This window comes from Telmatherina bonti, assembly GCF_933228915.1.
Source record: "Telmatherina bonti genome assembly, chromosome: 11".
NCBI lineage: Eukaryota > Metazoa > Chordata > Actinopteri > Atheriniformes > Telmatherinidae > Telmatherina > Telmatherina bonti.
The window spans coordinates 15,920,872-15,939,141 of record NC_136629.1 but is presented as its reverse complement, the minus strand read 5'-3'; the positions used below and the strand labels follow the sequence as shown (position 1 = coordinate 15,939,141).

The 18,270-nt window shown below is 42.9% G+C and overlaps 2 protein-coding genes across 2 annotated transcripts in view; one reads left to right on the top strand and one right to left on the bottom strand.

Annotated features, from left to right (window-relative positions):
* The window catches only part of plekhh2 (pleckstrin homology domain containing, family H (with MyTH4 domain) member 2), a gene marked incomplete at its 5' end in the record, with an annotated part of 47,036 nt that extends 33,767 nt beyond the window's left edge, over window positions 1–13,269 (bottom strand). Inside the window, one exon of the mRNA XM_079249336.1 lies at window positions 13,147–13,269. Coding sequence (XP_079105462.1) covers window positions 13,147–13,269 — 123 coding nt within the window. The remainder of the gene's footprint in view (window positions 1–13,146) is intronic.
* Window positions 13,270–16,313: 3,044 nt separating this feature from the next.
* The window catches only part of thada (THADA armadillo repeat containing), a 142,203-nt gene continuing 140,246 nt past the window's right edge, over window positions 16,314–18,270 (top strand). Inside the window, exons 1-6 of the mRNA XM_079249231.1 lie at window positions 16,314–16,401; window positions 16,720–16,812; window positions 16,890–16,999; window positions 17,688–17,815; window positions 17,979–18,127; window positions 18,231–18,263. Coding sequence (XP_079105357.1) covers window positions 16,740–16,812; window positions 16,890–16,999; window positions 17,688–17,815; window positions 17,979–18,127; window positions 18,231–18,263 — 493 coding nt within the window. The 5' untranslated portion in view covers window positions 16,314–16,401; window positions 16,720–16,739. The remainder of the gene's footprint in view (window positions 16,402–16,719; window positions 16,813–16,889; window positions 17,000–17,687; window positions 17,816–17,978; window positions 18,128–18,230; window positions 18,264–18,270) is intronic.

Sequence of the window (18,270 nt, the reverse complement as noted above, 5' to 3'; positions counted from 1 at the left end):
TGTGTATGTATGTATACATCTGTAGTTTTTTTTTTTTTCTTTGTTTTTTGTTTTTGGGTTATTCTTTTTTTTTTTTTTGTTTGTTTAGGGTTCTTTTTTTTTTCTTTGCTCTCCATTTATCTCTTTCACTTTTCCTATGAGGTGTTTTCTCTTCTTTCTCTAAGTTTAATGTTTCTTTCTCTCTCTTCCGTCCTCTCCGGTCCAGCAGTACAAACTCTACAATTCAAACAATAGCACAAAATATAGAAATAAAATAAAAATTCAGAAAGTCAAGGGGATCATATAAAGCTTCCCTTGGCAAAGAAAATTTGCTCAGGAGAACACAGCATCCAGATGATCATTCTGCTTGCCTAAATGCTGGACAAGACACACAAAAAAAAAGTTGAATCATGTGCAGTGAAGCTCAGCCAGGATGACAACGAAAGCTGAAAACGCTTGTTTGATTAAACACTTTGTGTTTCCATCTGACACCGGTTGTCCTGCTGCCTGCCTGAATCTCAGCTACATACACGTGATCTCTGAGCCTCCACAATGTTTTATCACCTCTCCAGTCAATTCCCTGTTCAGATCCAAAACCAGTTCAGTTTCCATTCCTGGAATTCCACAACTAACGCTCTGTGGCCAACCTCTCCCTGAACTCCATCCCCCATCGCTACGTCCAGGCAGCCAGCTCACAAAGCCGCTCTGTGGACCCGCGCTGCTCACCTACAGGTTCAGTAAAATGGCAATAAACTTGATGTTAGACTCTTTTCACATAAAGCAGCAGATGATGTTTGGTTTGCACATGAACTGATAAACATGAACAGCTGGAAAGAGCGACACAGCATGTAAGATAAATGGCCAGTAATAAGTGTAGATCATGTTAAATGTAGCTTCAGACACGTGACTGGACAAACTTCTAGTGGATGTTTGGGTTTAGAAGATGTTTGGAGAAGGTGTGGAGAGGTGGGCGTAGCATAACTTCTCACCGAACAGTTTTCTAAACTTCATCTTGACCGTTTTAATGAGACTGACGTGAGGTTAAGCCCTTTATCTCCTTCACTGACTCTGAGCAAGTAATTCCTCCCTTTATTTCATCCAGGCTTGACAACTGCAACGATCTTTATGTGGGTCAGTCAGTTTCAGCTTCATGTGGCGCCAACTTGTAAATCTGGATTTTACCTGTTTTGGCCTGTTTGCTCTGGTTGAGCTTTGGAATAAATGTTCATATCTTAATGTTTTTAAATGATTGAAGGGGCACCTTTTCACACCACTAAAACATTTCTGAGGTCAGCGGATGAGCCGAAGACGTTGAATAGATTAGTTTACTTTTACTGCAGCTCTACCAAAACTTAGGATCAACAAACCTCTTTGATGACCAAAACAAAACTTAACATTTTAAAATCAGCCTGAAAACTCATTCATTTCATTCATTTTAAGTAAAATAATCTGTTAACATGACTGCTTGCCCTTTATGTGCTGTTTTACGGAACGATACAATGCGATGCGATGCACTTTATTGACCCTGTTTGTTGTGATCCTGTTCCCTGGTGGGCGTGTCTGGCATCCTGGCACCTGGATCAGCACCTGATCTTCATCTTGGCAATCAGCAGCAGCACTATTTAAGACCTGCCCAGCCTGCTGTTCATCGCCAGATTGTTGAACGCCCTGCGGTACAACTCTCGGCCTGAAAGATTCTTCCCTGTGTGAATCACTGATCAATAACCTGTGTGTTTTTTCCCGTCAGAGATCCTGCCTGCATGCCCGATTGCTGCCCTACCGCTTGCCTGCCTGCCTGCCTGCCTGCCTGCCCGCCTGCCTGCCCGCCTCTCTGTCCGCCAGGTTTACCTCCCCGCTTGTCTGCCTGCCGACTAACCTATCTTCCGCATCCACCTGGGAAAGAACCCGAAATCAGAAGGAAGCAAATAAAGTATTGTTTGGAACTCCGAACCGAGTCCGCATGTGACTGCCACGCACTTAACGTCAACCTAACAGAACAATCTGGCCACAAATGGATTCAGCGGACTCAAACCCGGAAGTCGCCTCGGACCCACTACAACAAACCCTCTCAGGTCAGAATGCTCGCCTCGCTTGACATGAGCAGATGTTGACTCTGGATCACAATTACCACACCATACTCTCTCAGCTGGCCCAACTTACCACACATGTCGCTGGATTGTTCCCTCCTGCACCTTCCCAGCTGCCGGTTCCCGACACACCCGCACTTCAACCCGATCGAGCAGTCACAGTAAGAGAGACACACATCCCAGATCCCAAGCCCTACGCTGGGGATTTGGGAAAATGTAGGGGATTCCTCCTCCAATGCTCCATTGTTTTTGACCAGAAGCCACTCACCTATGCTAATGATAGATCCAAGGTTTCATATGTAATTGGACTTCTGGAAGGAAAGGCACTGGCGTGGGCGGAAGCAGCATATGAACAGCAGGGTTTTAGACACTCATCCTATTCCTCATTTGTCGAGGAGATGAAGAAAGTTTTTGATCACCCAGTAAGGGGCGGAGAATCAGTCAAGCGTCTCCTTAATCTCCGTCAGGGAGATCGGTGTGTAGCGGACTTTGCGATTGATTTCAGGACAGCAGCTGCTGATTCAGGCTGGAACAACGAGGCTCTCCGAGACATCTTCGCCAACGGGTTAAGCAGTCGGCTAAAGGATGAGTTGGCAACCCGAGACACACCGGGCTCTCTGGACGAACTAATTTCCCTTGCCATACGAATAGATAACCGGCTACGGGAGAGGGACAGGGAACGGCAATCCAGATCCAGCCGAGACTCTGGGACTCTCTCGGGATCGACCTCTTCCCCTCTGCCTCACACAACCCCACCTACGGAGGAGCCCATGCAACTGGGCAGGGCTCACCTCTCCCCAGAGGAGCGGCAGAGGAGAAGGGACTCTGGAGATTGCTATTACTGCGGAAGATCTGGACACCGGATATCTCTATGTCCCAACCGGGCAAAAGACCAGGGTCGTCAGTAGCGGTGGGAGTACTGATGACCACATCTTCCAATGAGATCCCCCACACCAAGACACTTATCCCTGCAACCCTGTTCGTAGATAAGACCCCCCCATTCTGTCTTAGTGGATTCCGGAGCTGAGGCCAATTTTCTGGACGAGACTTTGGCCACCACTCTTGGGTTATGTCTGGAGGCTCTTTCTTCCCCTGTATCAGCACAGGCTCTGGATGGTAGCCATCTTTATTCCATAACCCGACAGTCCATCCCCGTTAGACTGATAGTCTCTGGTAACCACCAAGAATACATACCTTTCTTCATTGTTGACCTAAGTCTCCACTGGTCTTGGGTCACCCCTGGCTGTCATTACATAACCCGCACCTAGATTGGCGTACTGGGAGAATTATCAATTGGAGCTCCTTTTGTCATGCCACCTGTCTTCAGTCGGCTATTCCCTCGACCTCATCCGTTTCTGGTCTTCAACCCGTTGCCCCAGACCTGTCTGCAGTACCTACAGTATATCACGACCTAATGGAGGTTTTCAGCAAGGACAAGGCTTTAGCACTGCCACCTCATCGACCTTATGATTGCGCCATTGATTTGCTCCCAGGTGCCCCGCTACCTACCAGCCGACTATACAACATATCCCGACCTGAGATGGAGGCCTTGGAGGGGTACATCTCAGATTCCCTAGCAGCTGGATTAATTAGGCCCTCATCTTCACCCCTAGGAGCTGGTTTCTTCTTTGTTTCCAAGAAGGATGGCTCACTTAGACCCTGCATTGACTACCGGGGCTTAAATGCAATCACTGTTAAAAACAAGTACCCTTTACCCCTACTGGAGTCAGTTTTCAATTCCCTTCATGGCTCCACAATCTTCACGAAGCTCGACCTTCGCAACGCATACCACTTGGTCAGGATAAAAGAGGGAGATGAATGGAAAACAGCGTTTAGGACACCCTTGGGCCATTTTGAGTACCGAGTTATGCCGTTCGGCCTATGTAATGCTCCTGCCGTGTTTCAGGCCCTGGTTAATGACGTATTACGAGATCTCCTTAACCGCTTCGTCTTTGTCTATCTAGACGACATCCTCATTTTCTCCCAGAACGAGTCTGAGCACATCCAACACGTCCGACTGGTCCTACAGAGACTTTTGGAGAACCGCTTATTTGTCAAGGCTGAGAAGTGTGAGTTTCATAAGAGTACTGTATCGTTCCTCGGCTACATCTTTGAGACTGGGCAAGTCCGAGCAGACCCGGAGAAGGTCAAGGCTGTGGTAGATTGGCCTACTCCCACCTCTGTGAAAGAACTGCAACGCTTCCTGGGATTTGCTAATTTTTACTGCCGTTTCATCCGTAACTATAGCCAGATTGCAGCCCCTCTCACTCGTCTTACCTCTCCATCAATTCCCTTTACCTGGTCTGAAACTGCAGATCAGGCTTTCCGTAGACTGAAGGATCTATTCACCACAACCCCTGTTCTCCTCCACCCTGATCCCAGTCGTCAATTTGTGGTTGAGGTCGATGCCTCAGACAAGGGAGTTGGAGCTGTGCTGTCTCAGCGATCATCTAGGACTCAGAAACTCCATCCCTGTGCTTATTTCTCTCGACGCCTCACCCCAGCTGAACAAAATTACCACGTCGGAGATCGCGAGCTCCTAGCCATTAAATTGGCTCTCGAACAGTGGCGTCACTGGCTGGAGGGCTCTAGGGAGCCATTCCTCATTTGGACAGACCATAAGAACTTGGAATACCTGCAGTCAGCCAAACAGCTAAATCCCCGTCAAGCCCGTTGGTCCCTTTTCTTTAACCACTTCAACTTCACTTTGTCTGACCGACCTGGGTCCAAGAACCAGAAGCCAGACTCCCTTTCCCGCCAGTTCACTTCAGGATCCACTTCCTCCACGGACACAATCCTGCCTGCTACCTGCATTGTTGCAGCAGTTACCTGGGAAGTAGAGGATAGGGTCCTCGCAGCCCAGCAACAGCAACCTGACCCAGGCACAGGTCCTCCTAACCGCCTATTTGTTCCAGATGCCGTCCGTTCCTTGGTCCTCCAGTGGGGTCACTCGTCTCGTCTGGCTTGCCACCCTGGATCCACACGCACCCTATCCCTCATTAGGCGTAGGTTTTGGTGGTCCACAATGGAGAAGGATGCTCGGGAGTATGTAGCTGCCTGCACCACCTGTGCCCGGAGTAAGGCCTCACATAGACCGCCAGCCGGTCTTCTACGACCCTTGCCTGTTCCCAGCCGGCCATGGTCCCACATTGCCCTGGACTTTGTCACCGGCCTACCCGTCTCCAAAGGTAAAGATACTATCTTAACCATTGTTGACTGCTTTTCCAAGGCCGTGCATTTTGTTGCACACCCCAAACTCCCCTCGGCCAAGGAGACGGCTGACCTACTGGTTCATCACGTTTTTCGGCTCCACGGACTGCCCGCGGACATCGTGTCTGACAGGGGGCCCCAATTCACGTCACAGGTATGGCGAGCCTTTTGTCAGTCTATTGGAGCCACACTGAGTCTGTCGTCAGGATTTCACCCCCAAACCAATGGTCAGGCTGAAAGGACTAATCAGGACTTGGAGACTGCCCTCCGGTGTGTGGCAGAAGCTAACCCATCCTCTTGGAGTGAACATCTGGACTGGGTTGAGTATGCACACAATTCTCTCACCTCCTCAGCATCTGGATTGTCCCCTTTTGAGTGCTCCCTAGGGTACCAGCCACCACTATTCCCCGCCCAGGAGGGTGAGGTTTCTGTGCCATCTGTCCGGCTTCACATCCGCCGCTGTCGACGGGTTTGGCAGAAGGCTCGGGTTGCGCTTCTCCGAACTGGGGAACGGAATCGGCGCCAGGCGGATCGTCACCGGACTCCTGCGCCCGGTTATTCCCCTGGTCAGAAGGTTTGGCTTTCGTCCAGGAACATTCCTTTGCGGACCGATGCCAAGAAGCTGACTCCTCGTTACTTGGGCCCCTTTGAAATCCAACGGCTCATCAACCCTACTGTGGTTCGACTTAAGCTCCCCCGTTCCATGCGGGTTCATCCCTCCTTCCACGTCTCCCAACTTAAACCTGTTTCATCCAGTCCTCTGGTCCCTCCTTCCAGGCCCCCTCCTCCCGCCCGGCTTGTGGCTGGTCGCCCGGCCTACACGGTCCGACGTCTCCTGGATGTGCGCCGTTGTGGTCGGGGTTTTCAATTCCTGGTTGACTGGGAGGGGTATGGTCCTGAGGAGCGTGCCTGGGTCCCTCGCTCTTTCATTTTGGATGCCTCCCTGGTTTGTGACTTTCGCCGGGCTCATCCTGACCGGTTTCAGTCGCCTGGTGGCTCCCGTTGAGGGGGGGGTACTGTTGTGATCCTGTTCCCTGGTGGGCGTGTCTGGCATCCTGGCACCTGGATCAGCACCTGATCTTCATCTTGGCAATCAGCAGCAGCACTATTTAAGACCTGCCCAGCCTGCTGTTCATCGCCAGATTGTTGAACGCCCTGCGGTACAACTCTCGGCCTGAAAGATTCTTCCCTGTGTGAATCACTGATCGATAACCTGTGTGTTTTTTCCCGTCAGAGATCCTGCCTGCATGCCCGATTGCTGCCCTACCGCCTGCCTGCCTGCCTGCCTGCCTGCCTGCCCGCCTGCCTGCCCGCCTCTCTGTCCGCCAGGTTTACCTCCCCGCTTGTCTGCCTGCCGACTAACCTATCTTCCGCATCCACCTTGGAAAGAACCCGAAATCAGAAGGAAGCAAATAAAGTATTGTTTGGAACTCTGAACCGAGTCCGCATGTGAATGCCACGCACTTAACGTCAACCTAACACTGTTGGGATGTTTGTCTTTATCTCGATACAATTATTGCAATAATGAACACAGTGTCACTCAAACAACAAGACAACACAAAGTAGTTCACATGAAGTGAACCGTGCTTCGTCTCTATGCATTTTACACATCCAGTCGTAAGACCAGTACCTATTGCGCACACACCCCAATATACTCATTCGTTCACTCATTCATTCATTTATTCATTCATTATACATTTTAGTCCATTTCTACATGACGGGGAAGCTGGAGCTTTTCTGAACAAATCATTGGGCGAGATGCAGGATAAATCCTGGACATGTCGCCAGTCCATCGCAGGGCAAACATAGAGAAACAAACAATCACTCCCAGGGAGAATTTAGGCTAACATGTCTTTGGACGGTGGGAAGAATACCCAGAGAGAACCCACACATGCAAACTCCATAAAAAGGGACCAACGTTAGAAGAACCTCTCTATTATTTAGCATCATAACCCAGCGATCTTCTTGCTGTGAGGCTGCGGCGTTGACCTCTACCCCACTGTGCAGCCTCACCTTAGTATACTGAAAATAATGTAAAAACTTATTTTTTCCCTTATAATTTATGGAAACCGACTGTTTTAAAGGTGCTTTTTCTCAGAAAGGAATGTTCACAATAAAAAAAAAACAGAACTGCATAAAGCGTTTTCTGTGGCATTATATAAAACATGCCTATTTATTATGAAATGGATATTCAACTGCAAAACCTTAGTAGCACTTTGTGTTTTCCTGTAAACCCAGAGGAAAACACACCAGATGGGACGTAGGTAACTGTACTGTAGTCTACTGTGGAGTCAACCAGAGGAAAAGGAGGAATATAACTCCATAAGACATAAATACAGAAAATAATCCAGTGGAAAACATGGCATTAAGATGAGAAGTAGGTAAAAGCATAGTAATTACAACAGCAGCAGAAGCTGCTGAAACACTTTCAACTGCAGAATCACAAAAGGACAAAAATGGCCACAAAAAACAAAGTTTTGCTGTAGCCGAACAGGAGTCGTGTTAAAAAGCATCTTTATGTTTGTAGAATGGGGTTTTTATTTGCTACTGTAGTTGTGCTGAAACATAGGCGACTCGTGTCAGGTTGAAGGTAGCGGTGTTACTACACATTATCAACAGCAAGAACCAGCTACGCTCGTCTCATCGATAGTCGTTATTAATGATTGTTCAGTTAGATAGTAGCATAGTCCAGATAAATAGTTTATCCTGGACCTTTCCTTCTTTTCAGTGACACATGGGAAGCACAAACACTAAAGCTTTTAATCTCGGTTTTATATTTGCCTTTAAATGCTTGTTAGCTTGACTTTGTCTTAAATTTTTACTTAATAGAAATTATTTAGAAACAATGTGACGTCACCAGAGGCTCCCGAACTCGTATTAATATTAATTTCTCACAGAGTATCAGTGCCATTTAAAACTAGCAAGCACATGGCTCAACTGGGTGTAGTTTCCCTTCGAAAACAATGACTAAATTTATTCCTCTGGAATATGTTCGACTGGCTTTAAAATTATGACTACTCTGATCGTTATGTGCTAAAAGAGCTGTGACCAGTCATGGTGTCCTGGAAAGACGTTAGCAATGAAACCTTGAAGCTCTGTTGACTTTACCGGACTTCATCTAGTTTATTGTGCTCGATTCCCACAATGCCATCAGATCCCATTGAAACGGTGTCCGATAGGAGGAGGTGCATGCCACCAATGTAAAACTCATGCGACAGAATCCTAAAGAACATAACACACAGTTTCTTTGTCTCCACATAGAGATGTGTGGCCCTCTGTTACAGCTGGAGGTCCTGCTGGCCAAAACTAACAACTAACATCCTTCCCAAATAGCTTCACACACACACACACACACACACACACACACACACACACACACACACACACACACACACACACACAACCTCGGCCTCAACTTCAAAGCAAAAAAATCTGAGCTAAAATCCACTTTAGAAATTAAATTGACTTGACATGCATGTGTACACATGCACACCCAAAATAACTACTTCAACTTGCAAACTCACTTCCTGTTCAACCATCACACACACACATTCGCATAATATTTACAGAACTGGGTATTTCCTCCCCTGGGTTATTCAGCCTTTATAAAAGGCTCTGTTTTTTCTCTTTTATTCACCATTGTTCCTTATCTGTACCCTAAAACCGCCTCTTGTAGGGTTTTGAGCACTGAAACAACTGCTCAACCAAACACGTTGGTCTTTTGATGATGTTCAGCATGTTATTAAATGTTATTAAAATGGGGCTGTGATGATATGCTTTTGTCCCGATTTGATTCCACTCAGATTTTTTGGGTGCATTTCAAATTAAGTTGCGATTCTTGCAATTCTTTGATATTGCTGATTTTTGAAAATTAAAAAAACTGTACAAAACTTTTGTCTTACTCGTCATTTTTCTTGATTTCAATAAGGAAAAAGCAACCCAGTAGCCAGAACATCATCCTGCTGCTTTAAAGCCCAAGATGACAAGTAAAAAGATCAATAAAAACAATATAAATGACAAAATTTTGATTATCGATTATTTTTATTTGAAAAAAAAAACCAAAACCTACTTTCTATTTTAAAAGTGTGAAGCAAAAAATCTCCATAATTAAATTTTTTGTTCGATTTTCCCACCCCTACTATTTAACATGCAGTCTATTTTACAGTCTCAGTTAGTGATGATATGTATAAGTAATAAAAAAGTTTAGTGGTACGTCATAGTAATTACATGGATAATAGTAATTTAGTCAACTACAACATCACCACAACTTTAACCAAAAAGAGACGCTGCTTTACGCACCTATATCTTACACAGAGGTCAGTTAGCCTGCGATGCCGTCAGTCATTCAGTTGCCTACAGCGGAGAAAAATAAAACTCCTCCTCATCCTTTTTATGAGTTCTCCTCCACTACCGGATAGAAGGGGGGATTTGGTCGTGACGTTTGTTGCCCCCCCCCCCCAGCTTTAAAACAACAAGCTACTTTTATGGGAGCAATAGGAAAGAAAAACATGCCAGCAGCAGTCTGCATGATAACATGGAGAGTTCAGAACTTTATGGGGTCGTGAAATCAAGGAGACGGGTCACTCTCTAACAAAGCCTCTTCAGTAAAATAAACAAATGTTACTTCAGATAACAGACATTAAACTTAGATCACATGGTTACGCTATGCTTAGATTTTATGGTTAAAGAACTGAACCAGAACCAACATAAAAGCAGATATCATGACTTTCTGGGTTAAAATTATATTTATATCAGGAACATTGATGATGCATGTGTACATATATGTGCATATATCTATATTTGTATGTGTGTGTATGTGGTTTAAATATGTTTTTGCAAGTACTGGTGAGAAGAAGCCTGGTGAACTCTGACTGAACTCTGGGCTGCTGGGAAATTAAATCAGTGAGCTTCCATTTGCAGCAAAGACGAAGGGATTACTGCTATTCTTCATCAGACTTAGCAAAAACAGTGAGCACATTTTAAGGGGCACGGACAGAAAGATGACGCAGGATAGGTTGTTATTTCTAAAAGGGTACGTGCGTCACGAATTGACTTCACAATACAAATTCTGGGTTATAAAGTTTAAGGCAAAAATACCTTTTTAATGATCTTTTCTGTTACAGAATGTCCCAAACTTTCAGGTCATCCTGCAAACTCCTGACTTTTGTTGTAAAAATGCAAAGTAAACTCTGCTCTGACACTGAGCCAAACAGACATGTTTGTCTGTTTGGCTTTTAATTATCATTCACTCTACATTTTTAACATTGTATTTTTTTCTTTAACTTCAACATATTTCTGCATCCCATATTTTGTCTTTGGTATTTACAAACAGGACTCACAGTACAGCTTGCGGCTCTGAGCAAAGACATGAAAGGAGGAACACAATAAAAAACACATTGTGTATTTCTCAGAGTGCATAAATGTGTTACAGCTGTCATAAAGGATGGATGTGGACAAAATAAGCAGCAGAGACTTTAACATGTGCAACGTGGGCTATAAAAACCCACCAAAGCAAATCTTAAGTCCCTTCAGGAGTTTGTTTTTCTGTCTAGCTGAGCTTACTTTGACTCTGTAATTGACGAGAGCTGGGTCAGTCCCATCATGCAATGCGTGGCGGAGCTCTGCGGTCAGACTGCTGTTTACATTAGAGCTCTAATCAGCATCCCCGGAGAGCTGCTTCAGATCTAGGCCACTGAGCAGTTTTGGCCGGTCCGAAGTTGCCCAGCTGGGAAGGATGGGCTGCTCTGTACCCACCAGACACAACACAACTCGGTCTTTGAATTTGGATGTCTCCCTGCATGTGGAAACTTACTGTTTCCATATGTGGAAATGTAAATAGCCACTGCAGATCTGCTTTCAAGCTGAGCTCCCAGGAGAACGGAGGTGCCTTTAAATAAACGATCGATAGGAAACATTAAAAAAACCACACTTATTGCTGTCAAAACTACTGTAAATTGTAAGGTGGGATTCAGGGTACTACAGATGTATCTGTCTGTGTCACACTCATTCTAATGAAAGATTGTAGCGATTCCAATAATTGGAGGGCTTGTGTGAGTTAACCAAAAAGGTTAACGGCATGTGACCCATCCAGATGAATGTTGATCGGTTCAACGGGAAGGCTCACGAACAGATTTCATCAGAACGAGCAAGAAGTGTGAGAAATCAAAAAATATACAAAGAAACAGAAAAACAACACTGCTGAACTTTATCATAAATTCACACTTTGATGTTCCCTAACGACATCTGCATCATTCAGCATCCATCCTGCATCCTGTCTCTCCTCTGAGATGCCTCCAGTAAGTAAAAGTCAGTCTGATGTTGACTCTTGTCTTATCCCTTCTCTCTTTCTTTTTTTCCCTTTCTCCAATAGTGTCATCTTGGGTTTCTTTGCTGAATCCGCCACGGTGTGTGTTCAACCAACCAGTTTGCTGACATCCTGTTTATGGTGTGTGATGCGAAGCCGCAAAGACAGTTGCTACTGGAAGGTAATGGACCAGGATGAAAAAAAAGAAGTTGTGAGGTCTGGTCTTTCAGGTGGGGATGCCCAAGAAATGTATATACAGAATGTCACTGTGCCATCAAAACAGAGTTTTGAAGACGTGACACTCTGCAGAACTTTCTGACCTTAAAACTCAGCTTTTTTTTTTTTTTTTTTTACTTGTTTAGTGGCACGATGACATCTGTTATGCACATATCTGGAGCTACTTCTGGGAAGTTCACATTGCAGCTGAGTTTTTCTTAACGCAACGAGTCGAAGACCAGCAACATACCAGCCATTTTAAATGTGCACTGTAGGTGATTCGGCAAAGAAACCCCATAAATAAAGAAATTAACATACATGGCAACGGTGGAGGGGATCAAAATAGTGTACTTTTTCAGAAAGTGACATAAAACAAAGCAACTGTCAATGAAAACATCACAACTTTTTCTTCTTCTATGTTCCTTATCTGGGTTGCACATCAACAATACTGCTCAGTCATATTTGTTTAGATTTTATTATGCTAACAGTGACATGGTTGGAACTGGAGAATGCACTAAATTTTTCAGTCAGAGAAGGGGTGCTGTGCTCTGTTGTGACCAGGCGCCATCATACTTTCAAGCCAGAAGTTTTCTCTGAGTTATTTCTGTTGCCAACGACCTGAAGTCAGACAGTGTTATTATAATTATGCACCTTAACGTTTTCCATTTAGTTTATTATTAATATCTGAACATCCAAATGAACTTGAATTTCTTTTAAAGGGAACATATTTGATCTTTTTATTTAAAGTGATGGAATAATTTGTTTTTAGAGAAATTAGTTACTTTTATAATACTGTAAATCCGTTACTAACTGAGATACATCTTGCAAGAAGTAACTATAATTAATTACTTTTTAAAAGTAATGTGCTAAACATTCAGTTGCACAAATTATGCAAATATGGACAAAATACTGCATATCTGTCTTTAGCAGAGAGGATAAATGAGCCTTTCGCTTGACCGTAGTTTATCAGTGGTGCTGTAACGCTGCCATAGATATTCAGTAAACCAGAGAAGAAGACATGGAGTTTACAACGAAACTTGTATTAGTGAGGTTTGCACATGTAGTTATAGCATTGATTCAGGAAACAGGTGTTTGGATCGTAAACATGCGAAGCAATTGGTGGCGTTGTGAAATTCACTGACTTTCCCGACCCGGTTTCCAAAGCTCCACTTTCTGGTGAAAAAAACGTCCAAATGATCAAATAAAAAAACAGTCGATACATCCAAACTTGTCTCAGGGCGGCCATGGTGTCAGATAAAATTCAGACTTGCATTGACTAAATCTGAAACTTGTTTGTTTCAACATTTGGTCACACAACAAATTTACAGACAACAGTTTCCTTAAACCAACCTTGTCTGCTGTGAGCTCTCGAATCTTAATGATCTGGACTCTGAACTTCATGAGGAGCGCCTCCAGAACCAGACACTTCTCCTTCCAGTCCTCCTGGCTCATTGCCTCCTCCCCCTCTGACATGTTGCCCGACCTTCTGAAATACACACAAACATTATAGCACAGGGATCAGCTGGATGTTTAACTTCAGTTTCCACTTCTTAAGTCCCCCTTGAAGCTATAAGGGGTCACAATGTCCTTGACTTGTGTTGCAGTTTTAACAAAGAAAACAACTACATTTATGGTGTCCAGGTATAATTTTAAGACACAAGTGACTTATTTTAGGTCACTATATACCTGTACTGCTTGCTGTTCAACATTTTCCATCACCCCTTAATTAAAAATAAAGATTTTAAACTATTAATAGTTATAAAAGTATAAGGTTAAAGATGTCAAAATCAAAATCACAAACCTGTTCTGCTTCATTTCAGTACATAATTCAACACTTTTACCAAGTCAGAAAAAAAAGAATCAATCAAAACAGTGTGTTAATTTATTCTGGCTGCCATTACTTTGTCTGATGACCCAACAGAGGCATCTCCTGTCTTCGCAGATAAACCTGCTTCCCTTGCTCTGAACACACAAGGTTTGGATTCTTCATACAAGCCTGATGGGGAATATTAAACATTTTTATCACATTCAATATCCTAGAAACTAAAGTTTTCTTGCTCATAAAACTGAATAACATGAAAGCTGGGGAGAAGAAGAGGCATAAACATGTGTGTGTAGATGGATAGAGAAAATTTTTCTTGTGGAGATGCTTTCCTCACAGCCATCACCTGAAATGTTCCAGGGTTGAGTCCAGCTGAACCACTGTGGACAGTGGGCGTATCACTTCCCTCGGCCAAACACAAAAACACAGCCGCACAGTCACTCCAAAGGACAGAATTGCATCACATTTTCCAGGGCTAACTTTGGAAAACAGTCAGTAAACGCAGAGACAGTCAAATGAAGAAAAAGGGACACACAAGGATCTCTGATGGCAAAGGCGAGGGTTGGAGGCAGAGGAAGATAAAGAGCCTGGGTTTCTCCCCTCCAACTAATAACCTCTCATTACCAGCCTGGCCTCCTTTCAAAGAGACTGCCAACATGTGTGGAGGAAGGCCATAAACTGGTTTCCACAGGCTTATTTCTGTTGCTTGCTTGCTGTGGTAAACACTGGCGAAAGCAAGAAAAAACAAGGCTGAGCCCCACAAAACAAAACAACATGAGGGGACAAGGTGGAAGGAATCTAACACAGCATGCTGTGTGCAGATCATCATATAGGACTAAAGGAAATAGGAATAAATGTTGGATCTTTAACTCTTTAATGTATACGTCTTAAAATATGTCATAATTTGCAAAGATTTTCTGTCACATTGCTAAATTTAAGTGGCTTTAGTGATGTTATAATCTAATCTTTTATGTTGTACTGCAAAATTATTCTCCAGTTTATGATTTTAAATGTGTTTATAAATCCATCTTTGGTAATTGATCCAGTTAGAGTATTAGTCCTTTTCTTTCTTTCTTGAAAGTCTTAATTCCTTCCCCCAGGGGCAACATTCCTCAATGGTAAGACAAGGATGTGGTTGGTGGAAACACTGGGGACCACTTCGCCCCTAAACAGTGACTCCCAGTGTGTCATTTTGTCCCTAACTTAGTGATTGCATGTATTTTAATTATTATTTTTCTTCCTTCCTTTCTTTCTTTTTCTTAAATTTTATTTGTAAAGACAGTGTCACTGTAAAGACACAGGATGGTGTGATTAAATACATCCCATCTCTTCAATGAGGACTAATTGGCCACTGAGTGCCATAACTCCACTCTATTTTAAATAAAGTATTTAAAATATGCCCCATTCTTCACAGAAAATAAACAATATCAAATCCTCCAACTTGAGTGTAATATGTATTAAAAATGAATTATCTATTCAAGTGTTACTATAAACATAAAGTTGGTTTATTTAACATTTTTAAATTCCCAAAGAAAACTTCTAATGGTTTATACAGTTGTTAAAATGTAAGTTTGTGAGTTGGCCAAGGCTAACCTAAACTCTGTGTTAGTTTTCTACATGAATGTTTTATACACCTTCATATGTATTTTTATATATGTTATAGTAATATTGTTAACATTTACAAGTCCTAAACTCGACTTAGTTACGACATTTTTAGCAAACTTTCCTTAAATAAAGTGCTGAAGCTAGGATAACTAACCTAATTTATAATGAACTAAATCCATCAATGGCAGAAAACTGTTACTTTATTTATAAAAGTTAACTGAGAATAAATATTCATAAATGTTTTCATATTTGTGTTTTAGCGAATAATGTGTACATAACAAATGTTTTACACCAAAACCTCCATGAGTTGATATAAAATTGTTGACTAAAACTGTCAGCTGTCGTTTCCCTTTCTTTTTTTAATTAACGAAACGACCGTTTTCTTCTCTAAACCTTTCTCGACTTACCTAGTGTAAAAAAAAAAGCTGTGATGTCTTCCTTTTGGTTGTCTTCACAGCATGTCAAGTTCCACGTCTGAGTATTAGTTCTTATTTCCGCGGAGAAAATCCTAATTCATGACTAAAAAACAGTGAGTTTCTCTCTTTCCCTGAGAATTTCATTTCAGGTTTCAGGCGAAAGTTGGAGCTGGGTCGGAGCTGCTCTTAAAAAGGGCGTGGCCTCACACAACATATCCAATCAGATAATAGGTAGGCGTTCCTAAAGGGCCGCTCTACTTTGATTGACAAGTGTTATCTACCAATAGAAATCACGAGCGCTACCTCATGGACAGCCCACTTTCTGAAGGCGGTCAATAGGAAATTGTGGGAAGTGACGTTTCACGTGTGCGGCGTACGCGTATGGTGCGTTGCCATGGTGCGTTAAGTGTCCAATAACAATACCGGAAGTAAAACTACTTTCTATCAAATAAAACTTTCTTCTTCAATTTAACAAAGTCATGAGTGAACACTTTTCAATTTTAAAAAACAATATCGTTAGGGTTTTTGACATAATATAAAATCTTATTTATAAAAGCCATCGACATGTGATTGAATTGCAAAACATGCGGTTTGAAGGTACTTTTTATTTGAAATTATACGGAAGTGCAAAATATCCACAGTGAATTTTTACCGATAATAAACACACAGCTACCATTTGAAGGAGAGCTAAACCACATGCAGAGTTGACGTGAATTCCTCTTATATTTTAACATAACACTTTGGTTTAGTTGCTTTTTCTGGGTGAGCAATGTGGCAATGTCTTGTTCTGTTACCTGCGGAGTAGCAATGTTTAGTTTATTTGTAAAGTAATTTTCAGACAGTGAGCTACTGTTGGCTAACGCTTGTCGAAGCATCTTGACTTTTAGTTAAAGTAAAGCTAGATGTAATGAAATCATAAACACTTTGAACATGTGGCTGCTATGTGTAAATCCATGTGTGTGGCACGTAGTCCGGAGGTTTCTGGGGAAATCTGTGGTCTGCTGAGGTTGTCAGTGTCTTTTATTGCATTTCAACCTTCAGTCTGAGCATACTGTTTTTTTTTGTTTTTTTTTTAAAAAGTTGTCCCACAGAGTAAAGTCATGGTTGTGAAGAAGAAGACGGCCAAAGTAGAGGCTGTGGCTCTGGACGAGGAGAAACTACAAAAACTGATTGGTAAATAACAGGTTTTGCATTGAGTTGAATTGTCCATCCATGCTTGTGTTCACACCATTTGTTTTGATCACCCACAGCATCCCTCTCTGTGGATGAAGGAGAAGATGGAGTCCGGCAGGTCGCCCAGACTCTGCAGTCCTGTCTGGAGCTGTCTCAACCAGTGCAGCAGATACAGCTGATTAAAAAGGTGCTTTTTTCTGTGTTGATCACAATATTCTCTAGTTGGTTAATGAAGCAAGGCAAGTTTATTTGTATAGCACTTTTTATGTACAAGACAATTCAAAGTGCTTTACATGGAACATTAAAAGCATTACAGGAAAAAAAAAAAGCATAAAAGAAAATACTAATAACAAAATCACAATAAAATCATAAATTATATTAAGATAATTAAAAGCAGAATTAATTAAAAGTTACTTTGCAGATGTCATGAATAGGCGCATGAGAAAAGAAATGTTTTAACCTTGATTTAAAAGTTTTTACATTTGGTGAAAGTTTAATCTCCACTGGCAGATTATTCCACTTGTTTGCAGCGTAACCGCTAAATGCTGCTTCTCCATGTTTAGTCTGGACTCGGGTCTGGACTAGTTAACCCGGGTATTTGGATCAAACAGCTCTGCTTGGTTTATATTCTCTGAACATATCACAGATGTATTCTGGTCCAGAACCATTCTGGGATTTGTAAACAATCAGCAGGGTTTTAAAATCTATCCTGTGATTGACTGGGAGCCAGTGTAAAGATGTTAAAACTGGCGTGATGTGTTCAGACCTCTTAGTTCTAGTTAAAACTCTAGCGGCAGCATTCTGGATGAGCTGCAGACTTTGCTTGTATTTATACCTTTACCACATACAGTAAATTTTTGCCAATGCTTCCTCAGGTGGGATCTCAGTTGGAGACACTGAGTGAACAGCCGCCTGGTGGAGCTCTAGATGCTTGTCTGAACACCCTAGCGCTGATTTATACCTCCCTGCGGGCCAAGAATCCTCTGCGACGAGCCATTGCCAGGTTTGCCTATTTAATGAACCAAAAACTTAATGTTCACATGCAAGATTCTTTGCTTTGATTTTCCTGAATCAGTACTGGGTATTTCTTTGTGGTTATAATATAAACTAGCATTTGAAACTAAACAAATGTCAGTATTTGGTGTTTCTGTTGTTGCTCTCCTCAGTGCCTTAAGTTCGGTCCCTGCATGGCTTCAGGATCGGACTGTAAACAGTTTGTCCGCCTGCTTGTGTGACTGCATGTCCAGTTCATCTTCAGATCGGTTCCCGCAGACTGTAGACACCATCTCTGCATGTCTGGATGGCTTTCCTCTTGGTGAGTGTTTGCCTCTTTGCCTTTGTTACTGCGGTTAACAAACATGTCATACACCCTGTTGTGTGCCAAGGTAAATAATATCTTGCAAATTGTATATCTGTAGGTGAGAGATGCATTAATAAGCTGCTGGCTGAAGGTTAGTA